The 23,149-nt window shown below is 39.5% G+C and overlaps 1 protein-coding gene across 2 annotated transcripts in view; it reads right to left on the bottom strand.

Annotated features, from left to right (window-relative positions):
• Positions 1-23,149, bottom strand: part of LOC122396185 — a 128,705-nt gene that overhangs the window by 35,861 nt on the left and 69,695 nt on the right. For both annotated transcript variants that reach the window (XM_043394362.1, XM_043394363.1), the window contains exons 3-6: positions 20,159-20,307; positions 19,562-19,687; positions 18,811-18,997; positions 11,703-11,959 (exon numbers count right to left, since the gene is read on the bottom strand). In XM_043394362.1, the coding sequence (XP_043250297.1) occupies positions 11,703-11,959; positions 18,811-18,997; positions 19,562-19,687; positions 20,159-20,307 (719 nt within the window). The remainder of the gene's footprint in view (positions 1-11,702; positions 11,960-18,810; positions 18,998-19,561; positions 19,688-20,158; positions 20,308-23,149) is intronic.

Raw genomic sequence — 23,149 nt, 5'->3', positions numbered from 1 at the left:
CGCGTGCAATAGAGAATAAGATTGTGCTCCTCAGCGTGGCTGCTTCCGGCGCAGATAATACCGCGTGCAGGAAGATATAAACGCTTTTCACGATAACAGTCTACATTCTACGCGTTCTTCTGACCTCTTCGTGCCTACTCCACATTTTAATACAGGCAAACATTAACCCTAACACGACTTCATACTATTTTTCAATATAATTGAGGGGTCGCAGGCGCCTCCAGATAAAATCTTAGAATGTTATTTGCTACTTTCGAAACTTAACTTTAAAATTTCAAAGGACTCGAGATACGCGAAGAATATTTATTTTTTATCAAAGGGAGAGACCAGATCAAAGGGGGTCAAATTTTAGTGGAACGAATGGAATGCTCGTAACGAGGTACTTCTCGATGGTGTTTCGTATGCTTTGACGTCCGTACAATTTACATGTTTTGCAACCAAATCCTTCCAAATCCTGCTTTGATGGCTGTCGATATCTCCATCAACTTCGTTCGACCCTCTTTGCAATGCAACTTTTTCACAAGACTCTCCGAGCTCGATTATTATTCCTCATATTTTTCCAACAAGCAAGACTTCGAAATAATAATTAAAATTTTTAATTTATTTATTTATTCGATCGTTATGTGTTTGATGTAGGTTTTAATGTTTTAACAATAGTTTGCTAAAATTGCAGATCAGGCTTTCGAATGTGAATGGTAAAAATTGAGAAAAATGGCCCCTGATAAATACTATAAACGTTTAAGTTTCTTTCTAGACTAGAATCGACCGCTACGATGAACGACACATATTTGCCAGCAGAATGTTCTACGACTAGGATTTTCAAACCTCGGAGCGAAGAACGAAACGAGACTCGGAGCTGAGTAATTACGGAGGAGCTGGAAAGCGGAGAGCTTAATTGAACGCGTGTGATTTCGAGGGGCTGCAAACGGGCAATGAAGACGGAGAGAAAGAAAAGAAACGAGGGTAAAGAAACCAGCGCCGAGTCCTCCGAAAATTTTCCTTTAATCTCAATCTGAACTTTAATCGACGCTGTGAGCGACGTCGGTGCCTTGAATCCCGTGTGTATTTTTACTCAAGAGAGGATGGAACCTGATTTTCCGGAAAATCTGAGCAAAATTTCGCCTCCCTTCTTCGCGATCGATCGACACACATGTAGAATCATGTTCCCTTTAAGTGACAAAATAATCGTTACATTAGAAGTAATAGAAAATTTTAATAGTTTCGTTTCAGCCCTGATTACGGCTAATGTGGAACAAATTTAATTACGTTCGTCACGATAAACTATTTTAAAATTCATATTATACATCGAATTCTTTTATTTCTCGCTTAGTTTGCATTTGCAGCGAAATTGGATGAGCACACGCGATGAATTTAATTACCGTTGTGATCGTGATTTGTATTCAATCTCGACTACACTTTCACTGGACGCTCAGCGATTCAACGACTAACGACACAGTTAAATCACTTTCTTCGGGTCTACGTACAGCTGTCCGTAGAATTTCTTTTTACCTCTAAACGTACCAAGATAGCGAAACTTCAATTTACGAATGCCATAAAATGTTGCACAGACTTTTCCCTATTGCGTTCCTGCATATATTTCCGGGATTTTATGCACGCTTCTTGGATGAAAACCGGTGGATCGACTCGATATTTAAACGGTGGTTTATGAAAGAATTTTACAAAATCTCCCATATTTGAAGCAAGGATAATAAAAAAATCATCGTTGTTTCTTAAAAGTTATTTTAAAGCAATTTATGTTAAAAAATTAGAAGAATTTTCGATGCTAAATTTCACAATTTTTTGTTTTAACGATTCCAAATAAATATTTAGAAAAATTGAATGGAATCGCGATGAATTTCGTACAATTATCCACATTTACGCAGCTGTTGAAAGGTTAAACGCGTGGTCGATTATTCGAAATATTAATTGTAAGGAAATGTATTATGCATTAGTATCTATTATTCGATTATCGAAAGAAATTTATTAACCGTATATAATATAATGAGTTTCGAATCACACACTTCTGCGTGTATCATAAATAATGCATCGTCGATAACGTGTACTGTACGTTCCAAGAAAAAAGTATGCTCACTCTACTAACGATCGAGCCGGAGTTAAACCGCGAAACGAATGAATTTTTATTTGATCGTTCCAATAAAGATTTAACGCGAATTAAAATTAAAGTAAAATCAATTTTATTCCTCTGAACTTTCCAAGATATTGAATAAACTGGATATCGCTCTTGGATATCGTTCTGGGCATAACTTTCAACAGAGGAGTTTTTCCATTTTTTAACATCTTTTTCCCACATGTTACTAGAAACGTTAACTTTCATTTGTTTTTACATGAAATTTTACTTCTCACATAGGATGATTCTGTGTATGAATATAACAATTTCATGTTTATATAAAATAAACAATAAACAACACTGGGGGGAAAAGATGGCGCTGGACGATTCTCACTGTATATAAATTTTGTTAAAATTCAAAGTAAAAATATGTAAATGATACTATTACAAAGTGTAGGGTTTTCCAAAAAGAGCGTTAGAACTTTGCATTTCAGATTTTATTTTATTCGAATTCAATGTTATTTGAATAACAATCATGATTGCGCTTAGTGGAGTAAATATAATAAATAATCAATTTGAGATGACTCTGACACACATATGAGGCTGTATTTCACTAATAACACGAATTATATTGTGGTTTGTTGGAACAAACAACACTCAACATGATCCCACAAGAAAAAGTCTAATGACTTCAAGTTGCAAGATATTGATGATCAGTTGGCTCATAAATACTATAAATCCAATTTTTGTATCTTACTTGAATGTTTGTTTTGAGATTGTTGACTGTGGTTTGTTGGATCAAACAAGACTCAACATGATCTCACAAGAAAATTTTTTGAGAACTGTATAATCGATTTTGGACCCTCTGCAACACTTTCCCTTACACTATCAAGATTCTCATAATTTCTTGCACTACTTTGACACGTTTGAGTGTGTTTGTCGACGATTAAACCAGAAAAAGGTAAACGTAATCGTGAGTCCTGTTTCTTCCAACAATTTTGCTAATAAATTCGAACGATTTCAACGCGTGTATCTTTCCATAATGATTTGAAACGATCCAGCGAGCAACAAGCATGGCAGCCATGACAATTGAAAGTTCTATCGCTCTCGTTGGAAAACTCGATGCAAAATGACGCAAAGTACACGATGTATAAGTCGAAGAGAGAGAAGAAGAAGAAGGAGGATGATAAAAAGAAAATAAACGTACCCTCTAGAAATACATCCAGGCCGGACTAAAGCGCCCAGGGGCGTTTCCATGAAGAGCGAAAGCCGATCTTGCACGCTTTCCGACGGGCGAATTAGAGGAAATAACGGAGCCCCGGCGCGTGAAAATTTCTTCCTGAAAACACGCCGGTAAAACGCAGAAGGCGCGTCGTTGCACCAAATGTAGAAACCGGTTTACCACTCTCTCTCTTTCTCTTTCTTTGAGATGCACCAAGGTCCTCTACCTTTGCACCGTGTGTCCCTCAAACCTCTCCGTCCATTTTCGTCGTGTCTCGTCCTTCCACTGGCCGCTCTCGATATCTCGCGAAACGATACTGTTTTTTTTTCTCGACCGCATCCCTGCGGCGCACCGGCTTTTTCACGGCTGAAAACTTCACCCTCCGCTGTCAGACATCCTCACGCGTCCCCCGGAACCCGCGATTTCATTCTTAAACGCGATCGTTTCGCGCCACCTTACGCGAAAACTCGTGACACGATATCCCCCTAATCGTCGATTCCCGTAAAATTTGATTCTCCATTTAAAAAAATTGAAATAAGCCACGATATAGAATTACAAATATCGTCGATAACTATGGGGGGATTTGGAGCGCTTTGAATCGATTCGAGTCTGTAAAACGACGAAAAATTCGAAGCCTCAAAACGACTTCAAGTTTCAAAGACTAACAGTGGTTTATTCTGTGCGAACATGTAAATGTTCAGTTTTTTATTACAATAATAACGAATTCTTCCTTTCCAACACTGTGAACAATTTATTCAAGACCCTATAGTTTGTACAACCATGCAAAATTGAGTCACAAATAAAATGATGCGAATAGAATGGTATAAAAAATTTAGAAAAATATTACTACATTTTAGTTTCTAAGAAACTTCACGAAGACCCTGTTACTATCGCCTGGAATATGCTCGACACTCGTTTGACGATTTGTTATCACTTATTTCACTCATTCGAAGGGATCTCCAAAATGGCGAATCGAAATGGTTAAAAGACGCGTGGAGGATTTTCCTACGATTTTTATCCGTGGGTTTTACGCCCGGAGGGAATGTACTCGATGTCGCTGGAGCGACACCTGTTTCCTATGAATGTATCTCTTTGTGACGCAAAGTTATGGCAACGGTTAGGTCGTAACGTCCTACGCGGTTCCGGTGGTCGAGCTGACTGAACAATTCCCGTGACGTCCCTGACGAGATTCTCGAAGTGATTGCACTCTTTGCGACTCTTTTCGCCATTTAAACTTTCCGGTGGTCCCTGGAGCGGCGGAATAGCACGCGGAACACGCGGTGAACATTTTACGCGAACAAATTACTACATACGTTTAGTCGATGGTTGACTAACAAACCCAATTATCGTTGCAACTCTACGATTTCTATTTCATCGATGGTCTCTGAGGCACAAATTATAGGAAATTGCATAATTACGAACTGTTAATACTGTTATACTCTGGATAGTAAGACACGAAGGGCCAAGGTTCAGAATCAAGTAGTTCACAACAAGATATAATGTTTATTTCTCACGAATACACAGTATAATCAGTGAAAAGACGTATGTATGTATGTATGTATGTTATTACGAGAATTATATTCGCGTCGCGTGCTTGCACTTTCACACGTCACTGCATGTTTATCGTTACTCAATTTCGAACGATCCCGTTCCATAAACAAATGCCTAATAAATGGGCAATTCGTGACAAAATCAGGCAAATTCTATTCACGAACAACGAGTACAAGTTTCATCTACAATATTTAATTTATTAGTAAATTAACTTATTATTAGTTTACAAATGCATCCAAAGTTTTAATTCAATGTTTGAGGATAAAATTTGCTCAACTCTGTTTGCTATAAGGACGATGAATGTACCCTTTTTTAATCATATACTCCCCAACGTAGTTAAAATTCCTTAGTTATTTCGAAATATTAGATCACTCGATAACAGTGACAAATATTCTAATCAACGAACGATTTCTTCTCTATTTTGAATTCTACGATCTCTGGGAGATCGAAACTGTCCACCTACAATTCCGATCGTTCCACGATTATCAGGGTTCTAAACGCTGCGGCCGGGAGACGCTAAAGCGATTAACCTGCGAAATCCTGGGACAAGGAACGCGTCGATCGATCGAGAAGCCAACGCACTCTCGAGGATTCGCGACGATCCACGCGGTCCTGTTATCGCGTTTACGAAGATTCGATTCGTCGATCGAGTTAACGACGCTCCACCGAGTTTACCAGAAATCCTGGCCAGCGGAGGGCGATGGTTCAATGGTGCACCGTGGTCGAACGGCTCGACCGGCGTTTCAATTTTTCCGCCAATCTTCCCGTACGCTCCGACGCCATGACGTTCCCGCGATCCGCACGAAAAAAACGTCGTTCAAGGATCTGTTCGTCCCAACGTCCATCGGGACCACGACGACCCGCACCATTTGACACTTCGTACACGCGCGATCGATTGGAAAACGCTGAGATCCGGCGTTACGATTCACCATGCACCGATTCCACGCTCGCCGGCCACTGTCGATGGATCATCGACGAGAGCGAAGATCCTCGCGGCGGAGAAACAACCGAACACGCGAACGATCGTGGACTGAAAGGCTCCTTAGACAAGCGACTCGGTGTAGCCAACCGCGTGATCGGACACGAGGACGTAAACAAAGCGTGGAAGACGATTGGCTGGGACCCTACCTGACCATTCAGGTATGTCAGATTCTCCGCGAAGGCACCGTGACTATCGTTCGAATCCCGGGAACCTTCGTGGGTTGTTATTATTGACGGTTCGAAATCTCGACGATCGAGTTTTTTTTTCTGGGGAGGAGAGGCCACTTGGAACACGATTCCGTAGATCGAAACGAAAATTTTGATGTATTTTGCGACTATTGGAAATCTTGGATACCCTGAAAAGCAGTTTCCCATTCTATTTTTCTTAATTTTGTATACTCATTTCAAAGAGAATATAGTTTATACACCCTGGGATTTATCAGTACGAATATTATACGATTTCCAACTACAAAATTATTACATTTCTTTTAATAAAATGAAGTCACCCAAAACTTTAAATAGAATATTGATAAAACACCTGAATGAGGTATAATGGTACAAAAAAATTTTAATGGGAGATTCTAGAGGCTAATATAAGACGAAAATTAAGAATAGCAATTTGTTGATTGAGGCTTCGTTAAAAAGTTATTAACGTTTAAAGTTCCATATAGACCGGAAGATTTTTCGACGAAATTAAAAAATTTCAAATCGTTCCAAAAAATTATTTTTAGCTAGAGGAGTCAATTACAATAATTTTTGGTGGATAGATATACCCCCGAATTCCTGCGCACTTTCGAGAAAAAAATTCGAGTAGGTGTGAAATTTTTCGACAAAATTAAAAAATTTCAAATCGTTCTAGAAAAATTATTTTTAGCTAGAGGAGTCAATTTCAATGATTTTTGGTCAATAGACATAACTCCGAATTTCTACGCATTTTGGAGAAAAAAATTCGAGTAGGTGTGAAATTTTTCGACAAAATTAAAAGATTTCAAATCGTTCTAGAAAAATTATTTTTCGTTGCAGAGGGCAATTTCAATCATTTTTGGTCAATAGACATAACTCCGAATTCCTACGCATTTTCGAGAAAAAAATTCGAGTAGGTGTGAAATTTTTCGACAAAATTAAAAGATTTCAAATAGTTCTGGAAAAATTATTTTTCGTTGCATAGGTCAATTTCAATAATTTTTGGTCAATAGACATAACCCCGAATTCCTACGCATTTTCGAGAAAAAAATTCCTTGGCGAAAATTTAATTTCGGGCCATGTTTGCCCGAAACTTCATGCGAATCTTTAAAGCATCATAACTCCTGAACGGATTGGACGATTTTAATTTTTGAAAATGCTAACTACGCGTATTTTGGTGAAAAATACGTGGGAATCGTAAAAATATTCGGAAAGTTCTTCCTTAACCCCGTAAAATGAGAAAAGCCCCATAAAAATGGTCCAATTTTCAAACAACCATAACTCCTACAATAGGGAATATATTTCAATGAAACTTTTTTCTGAAGTAGAGCTCATGGGTGCTTACAATAAAGTATTACACAACTTTTTTATAGGGCGTCAAACAAAGTTTCTAAAAATGAAAAACGTATTCTTAAGAAAAATCGACCGGGAGTAGCTGCTGAAATTTGTCGACGAAAAAAAAAATTTCTAATCAGTTTAAAAAAATTATTTTCGTTTGCAGGAGTCTATTGCAATAATTTTTGGTGAATAGACATACCCCTGAAATCCTATGCATTTTCGAGAAAAAAATTCGTGTAGGTGGACAAATTTTATTAATACTTTTGTTAATAACTTTTTAACGAAGCCTCAGTCAACAAATTTCGACTTTTTTCAAAGTCAAGTTTCGACAATAATGTTTCACCAGACAAGACAATTGCCCTGCTATACTCGAGGATTCACAATCAATAATTCTCAGAACAATAACAAATGCACCACGGTATGTTTGAAACGAAGAAATCCGGAAGAATCTCAAAGTGAACTCCCGATGAAATCACCAGTCGCTGCAACAGTCGTAAGAGAATGGACAATCGCGTTAAATACTTGGCAAAAAAACAACTCGTATATGAAACCAGTCTGCCTCGAGGATTGCACAGGAAGCGTCCCAAGGACCTTCTGTTTTAACGAGACACCAAGTCTCAACAGATCTCCACGCTAAATATCTTTTTCGTACCCTGGCAAATGTGGATCGATACCTTCCATTCTGTCACAGCGACAGACAACTTTCATCGGAACATGGAAGAAGAAACATCATACTAGAAAGCAGGTGCAATTATCGCTGAACAGTAGGAGATTGTGTCGTCAAGTTTCTTCGGAACTTGGACCAGAGTTGCTTGTTTCCAAACCACGAAATATACTGAACGTTCCGAGGCAACGAACGATACTCGTTGTAAAGTTAAACAACCAACAACAGACGTCAGAACTCATTGGATGCCAGAAGCAGAGAGATTTAGTATCATCGTGTTTGGATAAAATAGTAATCGAACAATACAATATTTTTCCCCCAACGATAATGTTTCCCCGAACCGAATCGTGAACACGTGTACACAGGTACGTGGACGATGTAAATCGGATTTCAAGCGTTTGACAGTCGGGGCTTCCGCGTGGACTGTCAACGATTCACGCGTCGAATCGCGATGACCGTCGATCGTCCACGAGAGGAAGCTTATATAGCTTCTGTTACTTTCACCTCATTGTTCGAGAGCTGGATATCCAGTCACGTACTCGGAACACGTCGCGAGGACGGGCCCCTCGGGATTCACTCCGTAGTCTCCACGGTGTCACGTGCTCGGCGGAAAATTCGCGGTTTCGACGCCACGATCGGCGAAGGTACGGCGATTCGAGCACCGGTCGGGGTAGTCGTGGACACGCAGGGGAGGGGGACGTCGCGATCTCGCGTTTTACGTGCACACAATAGCCGGGACCACGTGAAAGGCCCCCCGAACGTCACGAAATTCACGAGTGCCCCGCGTACCTTTCTTCGCCGGAGCGTTGCTCCGTTCTTGCCGCGAAAGCGGGCCCAACCGGTTTACCTGTCCACGAACCTCGACTCGCGTCTAAACGAGCCACGCGATTGGCCGACACCTGGCCGGGGTCAGGACCGTGTCTACGACCGTCCAGCTTCCTCCGACTGCACGGTGGTCCGCCTCGAATTTAATTACATTTTGATAAAACGCTTATTTTCTATATAATAGTAGTCTTGACGTAAATGGTCCAGTAGATCTATATATGGATATTTGTAAAGCATTTGACACCGTCGGTTGCAATATTTTAATAAACAAATTATCTTCCTTTGGTATTAACCGAATTATGCTTGCTTGGTTATCAAGCTACCTAAGAGGTAGGACTCTTCCTCAGGGGTCTCATTTGGGTCCTTCGTTATTCATCATATTTATTAATGATACAGCCACGGTTTTCAACCATTGTCGTTTTCTACTATTTCCGGACGACATTAAAATGTTTCTTAATCCCTGCCTTACGAATTAATTTCCAACTGTAGGTGCCAAAAGCGACTCCAAGGTCTGGCCCGGTACACTTATCACGTCTCTGAAACGTCTTATTCGTGTTTGGACCGGTAGACTTATCACGTCTCTGAGACGTCATTGTAAGCTAAGGGGTTAATATTAAATCCTCCGATGATGCAATCAGGCTGCAGCAAGACGTTACAAATCTCAACAACTGGCGCGAGACCAATCGTTTGAGCTTGAATATACAGAAGTGTAAAATTCTGCGTTTTCATCGCAAGATAACATTATATATCGTTGCTCGATCAGTGGTACTTTTTTGGAAGATGTCACTAGCATAAGAAATCTTGGAGTTACATTCACTTCCGACTTTTATCAAACAAATTACATTATTAGCTTCCAGGTCTCTTGGATTCATTAATAGAATGTTAATACGGTTTATGAACCCTGACATACTAAAAATCCTCTTTAACGATCTAGTTCTTCCAAACCTTGAATATTGTTTACCTATTGGAACCCATAGAATTCACCGTAAATTCCTACCCATCGTATCCTATGAGCTTGGCAGACCCATTCCAATTACTTATCATCACTATGATATAATTTTCTATGACATAACATATGATATATCCTTCCGAACAACACCACTCTTGAAATTTATAGGGGATGAAGGAGAGAGAGTGTGGATTGTAAATATAAAATTCTAGCTCCGGTGAGTGAAATGTTGTTTCGCGAACATAAGCATCTTCGTTGTGCATATAGTGTTTCAATCTGTGAGTCTGATAACGAGCATATCTATGTATAAGGTGTCCCACAGAAAACGGGTTTTACCTTGTCAGTTTCACAAACCTATCCTAATATCTCGAGAACTATTTAATTCCCTTTCCTCCATCCCCTAGAAATTCCAGTTTCTTTTCCAAATACGGCCAAACCCCCAAATTTCGCGACTCTGAAAGAGATATCTCACATGGGTCTAAACAGAGTTCGCTGGTCGAGGGTTAACAATATTGTCCGAGATGTTTCCTAATATTTTCCACCGTTTTTTCCTAATTTACCCGTAAATGTTTAATTAAATACGGACAGTTCTCCGAACTAACCATCGCGTAGCTATGTTCCGTGGAAAAAGAACCCTCGGGGTGTAATAGGAGTAAGGAAATATTACTACGAAGCCGCCTAAGGGTCGAATTTCCGACAATGTAAACACAGCCATACGCTGGCTCGACTCGTATAACGCCTGTGTACTCTCGTTCTTTTAATTTTTCAAGAAAAATAACACGAAACGCAGGAATTAACAATCTCTTCTCGTCGTAAGAAATTAAGCGTGTATTTCTTATTTTATCACCGGCGTCCCTAAAATTTGGAGAACCGTGTTTATGTGCTCGAGGCAGCTGCGAGGGAACGATTCACCCCTGCTGCGTATTTCCATTTTTTAACAATTCAAATTTCGTAATACGCGGAACAAGGAAACACCTCCGACAGAAGTATTTTCTCCGCAGTGTTTAACAGCTGGTAATAAAATGTTTCACGTTGGAAAATGTTTCTGCACTTTATTTGCCCCATCCGAACGAGAGATATTAAATTTATATTCATCTGTGAAAACAACATCGTTCCAGCGTTATATTGCTTCCCGCAAATAAAATTCTTTGGAAAAAAATTCTCTCTGCGTTGGTTCTCTCATTTTCAGGAAAATTTCTAAATACAAATTCCTAAACACGTGCATTCGTTTAATAACCGACGACGTTCGAGTTTCTTTCGCGGAATCATCGCGCGGAGAGTATTTTTCCGCGTCGAGGACAAAGTTAGCCCGCGTATTCCCGGAAACGTCTACCGTCAAAGGTGTCCTGGCAACTTGAACTTCCATTTTGCGTCGCAATAAATAGATTCATTAATGCGCATAAAATGATTACATCGCGGCACAGAACCCTCGAATCTACCCTCTGTCCCCGAGCGCAATAATAGCGTCGCGTTTCTGCAATTTAACTTCGAACTACCGGCGTTCCCATTGGCCGGGAACTTCTCATCGTGAAATTGCTCCTCGAGGACACACGCGAGAATCGGATTGAACTCGGCGGGGGAAGCGAGCCACGAAATCAACCGATGTCAATTCACCGCGTTCGAACAAAAAACCCCCGAAAAAAATGCCGATATTTAATTCTTTATTTCCGTGCAAACACGATCGAATTTGTCGATCGAAATCTGGGACGGTATTTCGGCCTGGCGTTGCTCCGTTTCGCGAGACCTCGAACGTTCCGTGTAGCCTGGGGGGATAAATCCTCAAAGAGCATAAGTCAAACTAGAATTTCAATCGTTTCCAATGCGGCGGTATGATCGATTGGCACCCGAGGTGGATCCATTTCAGCGGGGGGGTGGGGAAACCGTTGGACTCGCGCCAAGGAAGATAGGGAACTGCTCTTACCGAGAACTGCTCTGTGCCCCTTCACCCTTCTGCCGATGTTGGGCGAGACCAGGCTCAGTCTGTCGCTTCTGGCGCCTAACAGGGGGCTGGGACTCCTCCTGGGCGGCGGCTGATCGACGAAAATCCCGTAGCTGCTGCCAGCGTGCACTGTGTTGCTGCCACCGACGGTTCCCACGCCTCCTACGATACCCCATTCCGCCACGCTGTCGATCGAGCTGCTCCTTGGCAGACAGGAGCTGGTCGTGCTGCACTCTCGCCTGTCAATCAGTAACATCGTCTCACAGATATTTGGTCCAAGACTGGCACGCGACTGCTTGCGTAAATTTCGTCGACGAGACTGTCGCGAGATCCCAGGGGGAAATGGAACTTTCACGGAAATTCGGAGGGGGTTACGATCTGTTGTTGTCATCCGTTTCGTAATCAAGGGTGGACCGTTTAACTCTTTCGCCCCAATTGTTCGTGCGAGCTACACGTTGTATAAATACATGCTTCGAAAATCGTTTGGTATGAATATTTCCCCATTTTCCTTTTTCATCAAATTTTTCTGAATACGAATTCCTCAGAGATCATATCACGCTTTTTAATATTACTGAATTTCATTGTAACGATGATATAAGTGTTATAATGAATGTCAATTTAATTTTGAATCATACTTGGTTTCTGGGGGAAAATGATAATGTAGTAGTTTATCTGTTTACTTTTTCTATTTTTATCAATTTCTAATTGGCAATGATTCGTTAACCCTAACCATTATTTATTGTATATTCTATAATCTAGTAACTTTATGAATCACATTTGGCTGCTGGAGCAAAATGGTAATATAGTAGTTTACATGTTTACTTTTTCTATTTTTATCAATTTCTAATTGGCAATGATTTGTTAACCCCAACCATTATTGTATATTCTATAATCCAGTAAATTTATGGTCTTGTTAAGAATCTGTATTACTTGTTTGGTACAAAAAGAAAATGGAATATGTCAGTCTATTAAATTATAATTTTTATAAATTTCTACAATGTCAGAATCATTGATACTTTTAGTAGGAAAGGTTCAAGCTTTATAATTTGAATTATATCTGGCTGGTGCTGAAAAATGATAACTTAGTAAACTGTAATTTATATTGTTGTCACTATTCAGGGAAAACAATATTTCTATTTCTTGTCTTGTATTTGGAAGATTCGAAACATTGAAACTGAAGCAAGCGTTAATAATCTGTTATTCTATATTCAACAGACTTCCGAATAGCGTGATCAAATGTTGTACATTATAGTTAAGAAACTCAATATGTTCTTCGTGTTTTGATAAAAAAGAAAAACTTTCGTTCGGAAACATTTCTTTATGCAACGTGTGGTTTACAAGAAAAATTACGGTAAAATAGTTAGATGGCTCACCCTGTATACACGGATCATTATCTTGTCTCGAGCAGGTGGCCTGTAACGGAAACGCGAACGAAATTAATACTTCTGTTATTGATAAGTATTTCGTCACGACCGGATTGATTTTGGGGGTACGGAATCTGTGTCTGACATTATCCTCTTTTTGCTGAACCGAATTATCGAATCGCTATTACGTATAGAATATACATTCTCGTTCGTTTAAATATAGAAAATTCAAAGACATGCAACGTGTACTGTAGCGAGCGTAAGAAAAACTTTTTCTATATTTTACTCGATCGTTCTTGGAACGGTGAGAGAAACATGAAATGTTACTCGCCGCTCGTGGCGTCGAACCGGTGATTTCCGGTCGCTATTTCCGTACCGACAAAAGAATATTAAACGACGTTTAATGTCGCGTACGGGAGGAGCGTTCGTAGGCAAACTATCAACAACGCAAACGGGACATTCTATGCACTGCAATTGCGATTCTTTCCCATTTCGAGGACGCTCGTTTCATGCAAATATATACCTGTTTCTTATTCTACGACCGAACAACTCTCGTCTCGCTCTTTTATTCGTCCCCGGTGCAACGAGGAACGGTGAGTAATGTTAATAATTTAAAGAAACTGATTTGAATCCCCAGCGCCGGCGAATTACCCCTCAACAGCGTTACCGTTGCCTCTGCTCGCGTTTTTCTTCCCCCGAGGGATCTTTCTCGGAGCAGGGAACCTTTAGTACCAGGTCGTCCCGTAAGTTCCTGTCATTCGACAGTCTCAGATTGACGAGGGTGACGCTCGTAAGAGTAAAAACAAAATTTGTCTGTTTAGGGGATTTCTGAATTTTTAAACGTATCAAAAATTCATAGACCTTCATAGGTTTGCAGACACTTTCTCGATCGTGTGGCTGAATATTTTCCTGAAGCATCGAATAACTGCAGATGAGAAATGAATTTTATACAACCTCTGCCATATAAAAAAAAAATTACTACGCTATTCCGTGCATTAGAAAAATATGTTGTTGATTCCTTACTTTCACACACATACAGGTTGATCGGTCATCCCTGGGAAAAATTTTAATGGGAGATTCTAGAGGCCAAAATAAGACCAAAATCAAGAATATCAATTTCTTGGCTGAGGCTTCGTTAAAAAATTTTAAATCATTCTGAAAAAATTATTATCATTTGCGGGGGTTAATTACAATCATTTTTGGTGAATACACATACCCTCGAAATCCTACCCACATTCGAGAAAAAAATTCAGAAAGTGCAACAATTTTTCGGCAAAAAAAAAATTTCAAATCGTTTTGGAAAAATTATTTTTAGTTACTGGGGTCGATTACAATAATTTTTGGTGAGTAGGCATACCCTCGAAATCCTACCCACATTCGAGAAAAAAATTAAAGTAGGTGGAGAAAGTCGACAAAATTAAAAAATTTCAAATCGTTTTGGAAAAATTATTTTTAGTTACTGGGGTCGATTGCAATCATTTTTGGTGAATAGGCATACCCTCGAAATCCTACCCACTTTTAAGGAAATAAATTCTTTACCGAAAATCTAACCTCAGACCAGAAATGTTTCCCCAAAATTTCACAACGCAATAATTATTCAAATTATTTAAACAGAATAAAGTATACTTAAAATTTCGTGCCTCGAATCCTTCTTATTTTTCAGTTTATTGTATCTCGACTATTAATTTTGTTTGTCCAGTAAATTTGTATCTGTTTGATCTCCATCAGAAATTCCTCAGAGAGAAAGAAATACACGGAACGGAAGTCGAGGCACGTTAGCGTTCGTGACATTCAAATCGGTCGACAAAAGCGCAGGAACTTTTAATACTCTCTTTTCCCCTTCCGCGATGAATGAGAGAAAGATTAAAAGGAAGCTTTGGGCTGCTCGCGACAACTAGCGTGTACTAATTAATTCGGATGCTTTTGGCTCTGTGAGGGCACGGATGAACACTCTATTTCCAATCTTGGCCCTCTCGGAATTAAAAAACGACCACCTTTGCATACGATGGACGACCAGATTGGGCTTCCAGATTACACGATGCTGTTCCCGCTCTCCCTATGCGCGCGTCCATTTTGATTTCCCGGATATCAAAGCCACCGGAAGGAACTAACCGCGAATGCTGACGCGTTGTGTCTTTGCGGGGCTTCGAAGCTTTCGTTTCACGTTTTCGAGTTGCTGTTTTTCACGAACGAGAACGAGATAAAGCCCTATCGTTCGATCGTATTATTTGTTTATTTATTAAATATATGTATTCGCGAACGTAATCACACGATTCAACCAACAATAAAAAGTCTTGCAGGGACTTTAATATTTTAGAAAATTTCGAAATTTTATCTCTTTGCTTCTATAGTTTAATGCTAAAATTAATTTTTTTCGTTTATAGGTCATTCCGAAGGTGATTCGAAATAGATGAGATTGCATAATTGTCTTTCTTAATTGATCTGTTTGCCAATCTCTTAAAGCCAAAGGGTAGAGGAAATTGATGCAATAAACACTGTTGCAGCACTGTTTCTTGAAATTTAATTAAAACCGAGAAATTTACTGAAAGCGAAGCTAATCGATATGGCCTCAATGTTACTAATCCCTTGGTCTTCGTCGGAAGAGATTATTTACGTAATAAAATTACTTTGTTATATTATATTCGTGTCAAAAGAGGACCAAATACACTGTGCAGAGTGGCGAGAAAGAAATAAACAATGTTTCTCGTTCCGTAAACAAAATTAAAAAGAAATTAGATGTATCGCCAGCGTTTCAACCGTATCTCATCTATGATCATGATCTATACCAGGAAGTTATTTTTCACCGGTGTGTGTGGTGGTAATATATGTTTTGACACAGCTTCGACGCGGTTCGTTGCGCATCGTTGTACCAGGAAAACGCGTGAACTATAAATAATTTTTAACGCCAGCCAAGGGGAGATAATTGCTTCTCCTCTTGGCAGGGGGATAAGGTTTCAGAGTTGATGGCCAAGGAAAGGTCAGACACACGAGAAGATAACGGTAACTATGATAAAAAAAAAAGAAAAAAAAAAAAAAACCACCTACTCAGCCAAGCTAAATTCGACTATACATTTCCATCGCGCTGCTCGATGTTACCGCGAGATTAAATCGGCTGTTTCCTTGCTAATCGAACAGAAGTTCTGTGTCGGGAATAATAATTAGACTGTTCACCAAAGAACCACTCCTTAAAAAACAAAAAAAAATTGATTCGGATATTCATAAAATTGTTATTTAAATTATTTGTTGGGAGTATCATAAAATTAACGATGGACAGAGTGTTCTCTAAAGATGATTTTTAATGTTCTTAATGCATTTTAACAATGTTAATTCAAATGAAATATTTGATATTTAACTAAATACTTCTTTGTAGTATTGCTTTGAAATATAGTGCAGAGAAGCGAACCTTAAAGAGCACTCGAAGGAAGAAAAAGTGGAAGTAGTATAGGTCGTGTATTGGTCGGACGAGATTACAAAAATAATTCCAACGAACAGTAATATTTCTTTTAAATTATTATTTTTATATTGCAATTCTGGCTCACGCGTCTTTCAGTAAGTATCAGTATTTTATTGTTCATAATGGTTAGATTATTTTCTATTTTGAAATGATTAATTTATTACTCTTTCTACGGATGGTCTGAAACTTAAAATCCTGCCACGTTCGGAAGTAGTAATAAAATCTTCACTATATTATTCTTTTTTCATAACAAAATATGAACAATTTACTATCATAATGCTTGAGAAATCCTTAGTATATAGAGTTTCAAGTAGAAAGAGTAAATGATAGTCAGACGCGGCGAGGTAATCTAAAATAAATGAATTTTCAAATTTAATTTGATCTCGAACACGTAGGATTTACACAAAGAAATATTATTCTTCAGGTTTTACTTGTTTTTTTTTTCACGTAGAATCACCCTCGTTCCACCCTGCTTTGTATAATTGAGAAATTTAACTATTATTATGCCTTCACGATTCAGTTGCTTTTAAAATAACTTAAAAACTTGACTAAATAAAGTATTCTTTTCTTCGTAAGTGCTATCAACAGTCCGATAAAATGGAGCCAAAGGAAGCTGCAAGTTTCGTGAAATACGACGAAAGTTCGAGCCGAGATCGCGTATTACCAACTCATGGCATTCACGCTGGACAAAGTACCTTTGCATTTGTTGAATCGTTACTCGGTATCGGGGAACCCGGTAAACTTGGTAGCAAATGTTTGCAGCAGCAAAACTTCTGACAATTACCCGCGCATTCTTACTTTTCAACTCCGACCCTTCACTTTTTACCAGTTAACATCCATTCACGCTCTTCGAGCGCAGCAGAAAAATTTAAATTAGCAATTTAAGCACTAATTTTTATTACTCCTGGAGTAATTGATACATTCGTGACATTTCTCATTAACTGCATTTAATGTTGCAATTTCATAAATAAAAATTTTCAAGACAAAGTGAAATATAGTTCTCCAAATGTTAGTTTGGATCCAGTTAATGTTACGAAATTTGGTTAAGAGAAGCTTTGGAAAAAGTAAATGGAGAATGAATCTTGTTCCAGAAAGTCTTTCGTTGGCCATGATGGCTGATGGGTCTGTGTTCGTGGAACTAACGCGACGGCAAACCTAACAGAGAGTTTACTGGTGGCACCATGGGGGGGTAAATATGTACATCCTGGTCTAGAAAACGGCAATATTTTCGGGGCTCTCTGTAATATCCGCTCGGTCTTCGCTGGAACCCGCCATCTCTGTTCGGCGTAACCGGGTCGTATCCATTTGCAAATTGAACTTCTACGTCCGACGAATCGTTTCGCGCGAATAAAGCACACACACACGACGCTCACTGACCTCCCCCTCCTTGTTCCTATATATATCCGGCTCGCAACCTCTATGTTTTCCCGCCGTCTGTCACGCAATAGATCTTTGTTCCCGTTTCAACGGCGCTCGCTGACGGGATGGATGTACGGATTTTAAAATAATGCCTATCGATCCATCGCAGACGGGCGTATTTCTTGTTTCTTGACGATATAATACCAATTTTCAACGGGGAACCACCCTCGATGGCTTAAAGTTTGCAAAACGGAAGCCTCAATTTGTCTCTCGATTTAAATATTGGATCCGTATCTGTTGCTTCTTGACTAGAGCATTTCGATAGTTTGATATCAATAAGGGGGAACCACGAATACGAATTTAGTGTCCAGCGCCATCTGGTGTACGCCATCTTGTGAACCCAGATGGCGCTTCATAGGTTAGACGTATTTTTCGTTTGCGAGAAAATCTCGTTTGAACTTTTCAGCCATTTTGGTCGTTGAATTATACCTGGATGGATCTTCTCTCGAATCAATTACTTTAAAAGTATCAAAGATGCCCGCACGACTGCTTTGAGTCAACTTCTCGTGTTCTCATTGCGGTGCTCATCTCTGTTCCTGCAATGTTCACTTTCACGTTGTCAGAAACACTTCAATTTGTCTTTTTTGTTATCCAACAACTTGAAAGCCAGTTGCATGAAAATCCACACCCTCGAACGAGATATAGAAGTACAAGAAATCGAGAATGAGAAGTTGATTGCTTAGTTTGAGAGTTAACAGAGAGTTGAGAGTCTGCACGATTTTATAAAATAACGTCTTAACGTGTTTTCTGGACTAAATTGCGATTGTCGATTACCCAAAATGGCCAAGGCGGGGGGAGGGCAATATCTCGTATCCCCGGGTGTTTTACGGGAGAGGCGGTAACCGTGACATACCTTTCCCATGAGAGCCTTCGCGGTATCTCGTCGCTCGGCGTGAAGCTCGGCCTCTGGTTCAAAAGTCTCGCCAGTCTGGTCAAAGGTTGAGAACCACCGATGCTGGAGGTACTGAGTCTACCGCTTCTCGTCGAATGTTCCTTCGAGGATTCTCTGTTTGCCGGCCCGGAGTCCGAGACGCGACGTTCTAGAAGGGAAAAAGAAGAAATAAACGAGGAAAAACGAGAGTCAACGCGCGAACGGATTTCTCCTCCAATTTCAGAGCCACGCGTTTCGGTCTCAAGCCAGAGAAACGTGGCAAAAAACGAAATACACACTGACACTTACAAATTACAAAATATAACTCAAATTATAAATAACAAAATAAATGTAACAAAACACAATTCGTAGACGTTTAGACACTTTGACCAAAGTTTGAATTTCAACTGATGTACTTTCTTTTTAGTAAACTGTTTAAAGCGATATATTTCTATCAGTAGATGAATAATATTCTGTCGGAATAAATAATAAAATAAATATTTACTGCTATAAAAAATGGAATTTTTATATAAATGTTAGGATATAAACATTGCTTTGACTCTTTCGATATCGCCAGTTTCGTTTCACAACACCGAGCCACCGTCTTCTTCTTTTCCAGACCGGACGTTTAACGAAGATCCATGTTTATACAGAGAATACAGACTCGAAGAGGGAATCGAAGACGTATGACTTGGAGACGAAGTCTGTGTTACCGGATAAACCTCTGTCTTACCTATCGTGTCATCGGTGAAGGATATTCTCGGCGCGAGTAGCTTGGTGCAATGGGAAGCTGTACTCCCACGCTTCCCGGAACCTGCACTTTCTGCGGGCGATGGAACGGACAGACCGCTTGACACTGCTGAAACCATCCAAAGAATACCCTGTGGCTTCAGAAAAGCGTTACAGTCGAACGAAAATTAACCCATGAACTTTCCACCATTCGGCTGCTCACTTAGCCCTCGGTGAAATTTGTTTTGGGACTCGTAAAAATTACAATTATAAATAATAATAATCCAGACAGTTACAACCACTTGCAATGTTAATTATAAATTATAAAATAAATAATTTCTCTTTTTTTTTTGTTGCTTTTAGTCTTAAGATTTTGTCTGACCTTAACATCTGAAAATAGTTTATAGATGATACTAAGGTCGTAATAATTTCTTCAGTATGTAAGTACTTATTATAATATAATAAAATTTCCTCGTTTAAAAGCCAGATCTACAACCGATAATTAAATTATTTATATCTCAACTGAAGGAGTGTCTTTTATATTGTACACTAATGTTTAAGATATAAATTAAAATAAAAAATTATGTTTGATTTAACTGACCATTGTAGCGGGCATCGATCTGTGCCTGAAGGATGCTCAAACCAGGTGCAACGATGGCTGGCAGAGTCCTGGAACGTAAGAGGGGCGCTGGACGCCCGCCAGGACCTCGCGCTGATCTCGTTTCCGGTTTGCATTCTACCGCCGGGATACTGAAACACACGGAAAATGTATTATTACGAGTTTTTTTCGAACGCATCACCGGTCGTTCAGACGTTAATTTCGATCAGCTTGTTCGCGAATATTTTCTGGAAGAAAAATCAATGGCGATGACCCAAAGTGACCCATCGTACCAACGAACCACTATCACGAGATCGGAATTACGGAAGTTCATCTGTTCCTCGAGCACTTTGTCCTCCTAGCAAAAGCAACTACTTCCTTTTATCCACCTTCGACAATTACAAACGATGTGCAGAGAACCAACGAACGACGCCATGACACTTACTAGTCATAACTATCATAACTAAGTCTAAACTAAACTAGTATAAAACTAGTATTTGTATTTTCTGAAACTTTTTCTAGCGTCAAATACATATTTTTCACTGCCATTTATCTTATTCAACGTCTAATTAAAATTTCCAAAATACAAATAAAGTAGTATTGAACCACGATTGGAAGTTGCTCGATATTTAAAAATGTCGAATTACAAAGCCTCTTTTTTGTTTCAAGTTTGCATTTAATTCGTACGAACGATTCCGGTTTCACGTTTTCCAGAGAAAAATTGTATTTGCGCGCATAAACGGAACCTCAAAGAGAAAGCTGTATTCCAGAGAACATTTAAACTCTTGAATATTCCTTTGCTTTTATAGTCTGTTATTGAGTGTAAATACAAGACGGACAAAAGAAAAGTGTCCGACATAATTCTCTCGCTCGTTGAAAAGACTCGTTCGCGTGTTTTAGAGTACGTTTCCTTCGATCAAAGGTTAGTTACTATTGCAACATTTTATTCACTGGTTCGTGGAATGAACCGGTAGCTGAGATCGTTCCTTTTATATTCTTATCGATTTTAACGAGATCGATACCTTGTATAAATTTTCGACGAGAGAGAGAAAAAACTTTTCGTCGACTATCGAGTTGCCCCGCAGCGTCGGTGAGAACTAGAAGATTTACGCAAAGTCCGTGACACGTGTAGAATCCTTTCGCATAATTCATCATTCCGACCATGGAAATCAAGTTTTGCATGAAATATTCATTTTTCTATATCGCGAATGCGGGGAAGCCGGTGAGATATAAAAATATGTATAAATCACGAATGAATTATGTAGGGCGTGGCGAAAGTTCTTGGTGCCACCCGATATATGGGGGGAAAGTGTGGATTACAATTTGTAATAGTATTTGTCTCTAAGAAGATCGATATAACGATCAACGCCAGCGTAGTTATCAGTTATGATCTAGTCGAGTTTGCATGCGACAACGCGAGTAGAAGACACGAATAATGGTCGGACACGTCGGTGTTTAATTCGATCAAATATTTGCACGATTGATTTTTAAACACTTAAACAACATAAACGCTCTGGTGATTAACCATTTGACCTAGAATACGCCTACGTTAGGAATCGTTGACACAAACGTTTGGAAATAATAACGCAAGTAGAAAACACGAAGAATGGTCAGACACGTTGTGTGGCAGGACAACAGTGTTTAAAAATTAGTTCGTGCAAACATTTAAATTAAACTTTAACCATTCGAACCAGAATATTAACGCCTACGTTAGAAATCATTGGCATAAACGTTTGGAAATAGTAACGCAAGTAGAAAACACGTGGAATGGTCAGACGCTCGAACCAAATCACAGTGAATCATACATGTACTCGAATAAATCAATTTTTTTTCAAATGGAGACTCGTATCAAAAATTGTTTTGCATTTTTTATTTGTTTTTACACGAAAAATCACACTTTACAACGTGTGTCATAAACTCATATATGTGATATTAACTGTCTTTAATGGTTGAGTTGTATTTTATAGAATATCATAGTGTATTGTTTAACACGAATTTTACATATTTTACTGTAACAATAATAACAATATCGTCTCTATATAGTTACACAAAATAACAGAGGACAATATCAATTAGAAATAAAATCAATATGGCCGTCGGGGTGTAAGAGTTTCCAAATTGAATTTTTACAAGTTCTATCGTACAACCCCGTTTTATTTGATCCATCGATGGCCCATTTAAGTCGAATCCTGGGTCTGCGACTATTATGTCCACCTCTATCTCGCGCGGGGTGTCTCGAAACAAAATTTGAAACGTCTATCCCGAGAGACGGGGTTCGAAAATAGAATCGTATCGACTAAAATGTCGCTTCGGCGAACATGAGAAATTGACATGAAAGAGATGTATACACTCCGGTTCGGCTGGGAAATTTCCGCGGGAGTGGAAACGGTCGCGAAAGAAGCGCGCCGGTTCCTTTGAAAATTGGCGAAGCGACAGACAAGTATTGTTCGAGACTCTGTTTGTTGTTTTTTCCGAGGTACGACGCAAGCAGCTGGAAACCATCTTGAGGAAGACATACGAGCATCTCAGGAGTTGTATCGATCCGTGGAACTTGTCGGAGGATTAAAACTGCACCCGGTACGACGATCATCCGTCTCGGGTAAGAAACAGAATCCACTTCGGACGTGTTCCAACGTAATAACTCTTGATCGAATTTTACGCGGTTCTGCGACACCCGCGGCTAACTTGGAATTGTTTAATGGACAGAAAACCTGTCTCGCGAGGCTCCGTCCTTCGAACTTCGCTAACTCTTCTCCTGAGCAAGTTGGATCCTCCTCCACCTCTTTGGGTGGTGGGGGAACGTGTTTTCGACCGTTACACCGAAAAAGTCCACTTCTGGTCTTCGATATTGTAAAATGTTTGAAACTCGTTGGAACTCCCGCGCGTTTTGAATCCTATTAAACGCCACGGGTCCTCTGTATTAAGTCCGTCGTTCGAGCACAATGGAAATCAAGCGGCGGGAACCGCAGTTCTGAAACGCACGTTTCCGTTCAG

Source organism: Colletes gigas, unplaced genomic scaffold (genome assembly GCF_013123115.1).
Source record: "Colletes gigas isolate AHSC1104 unplaced genomic scaffold, ASM1312311v1 Colletes_gigas_Sc00007, whole genome shotgun sequence".
Taxonomy (NCBI): Eukaryota; Metazoa; Arthropoda; class Insecta; order Hymenoptera; family Colletidae; genus Colletes; species Colletes gigas.
Note: the sequence above shows the minus strand (reverse complement) of the source record. Positions and strands in the feature narration are given on the sequence as shown.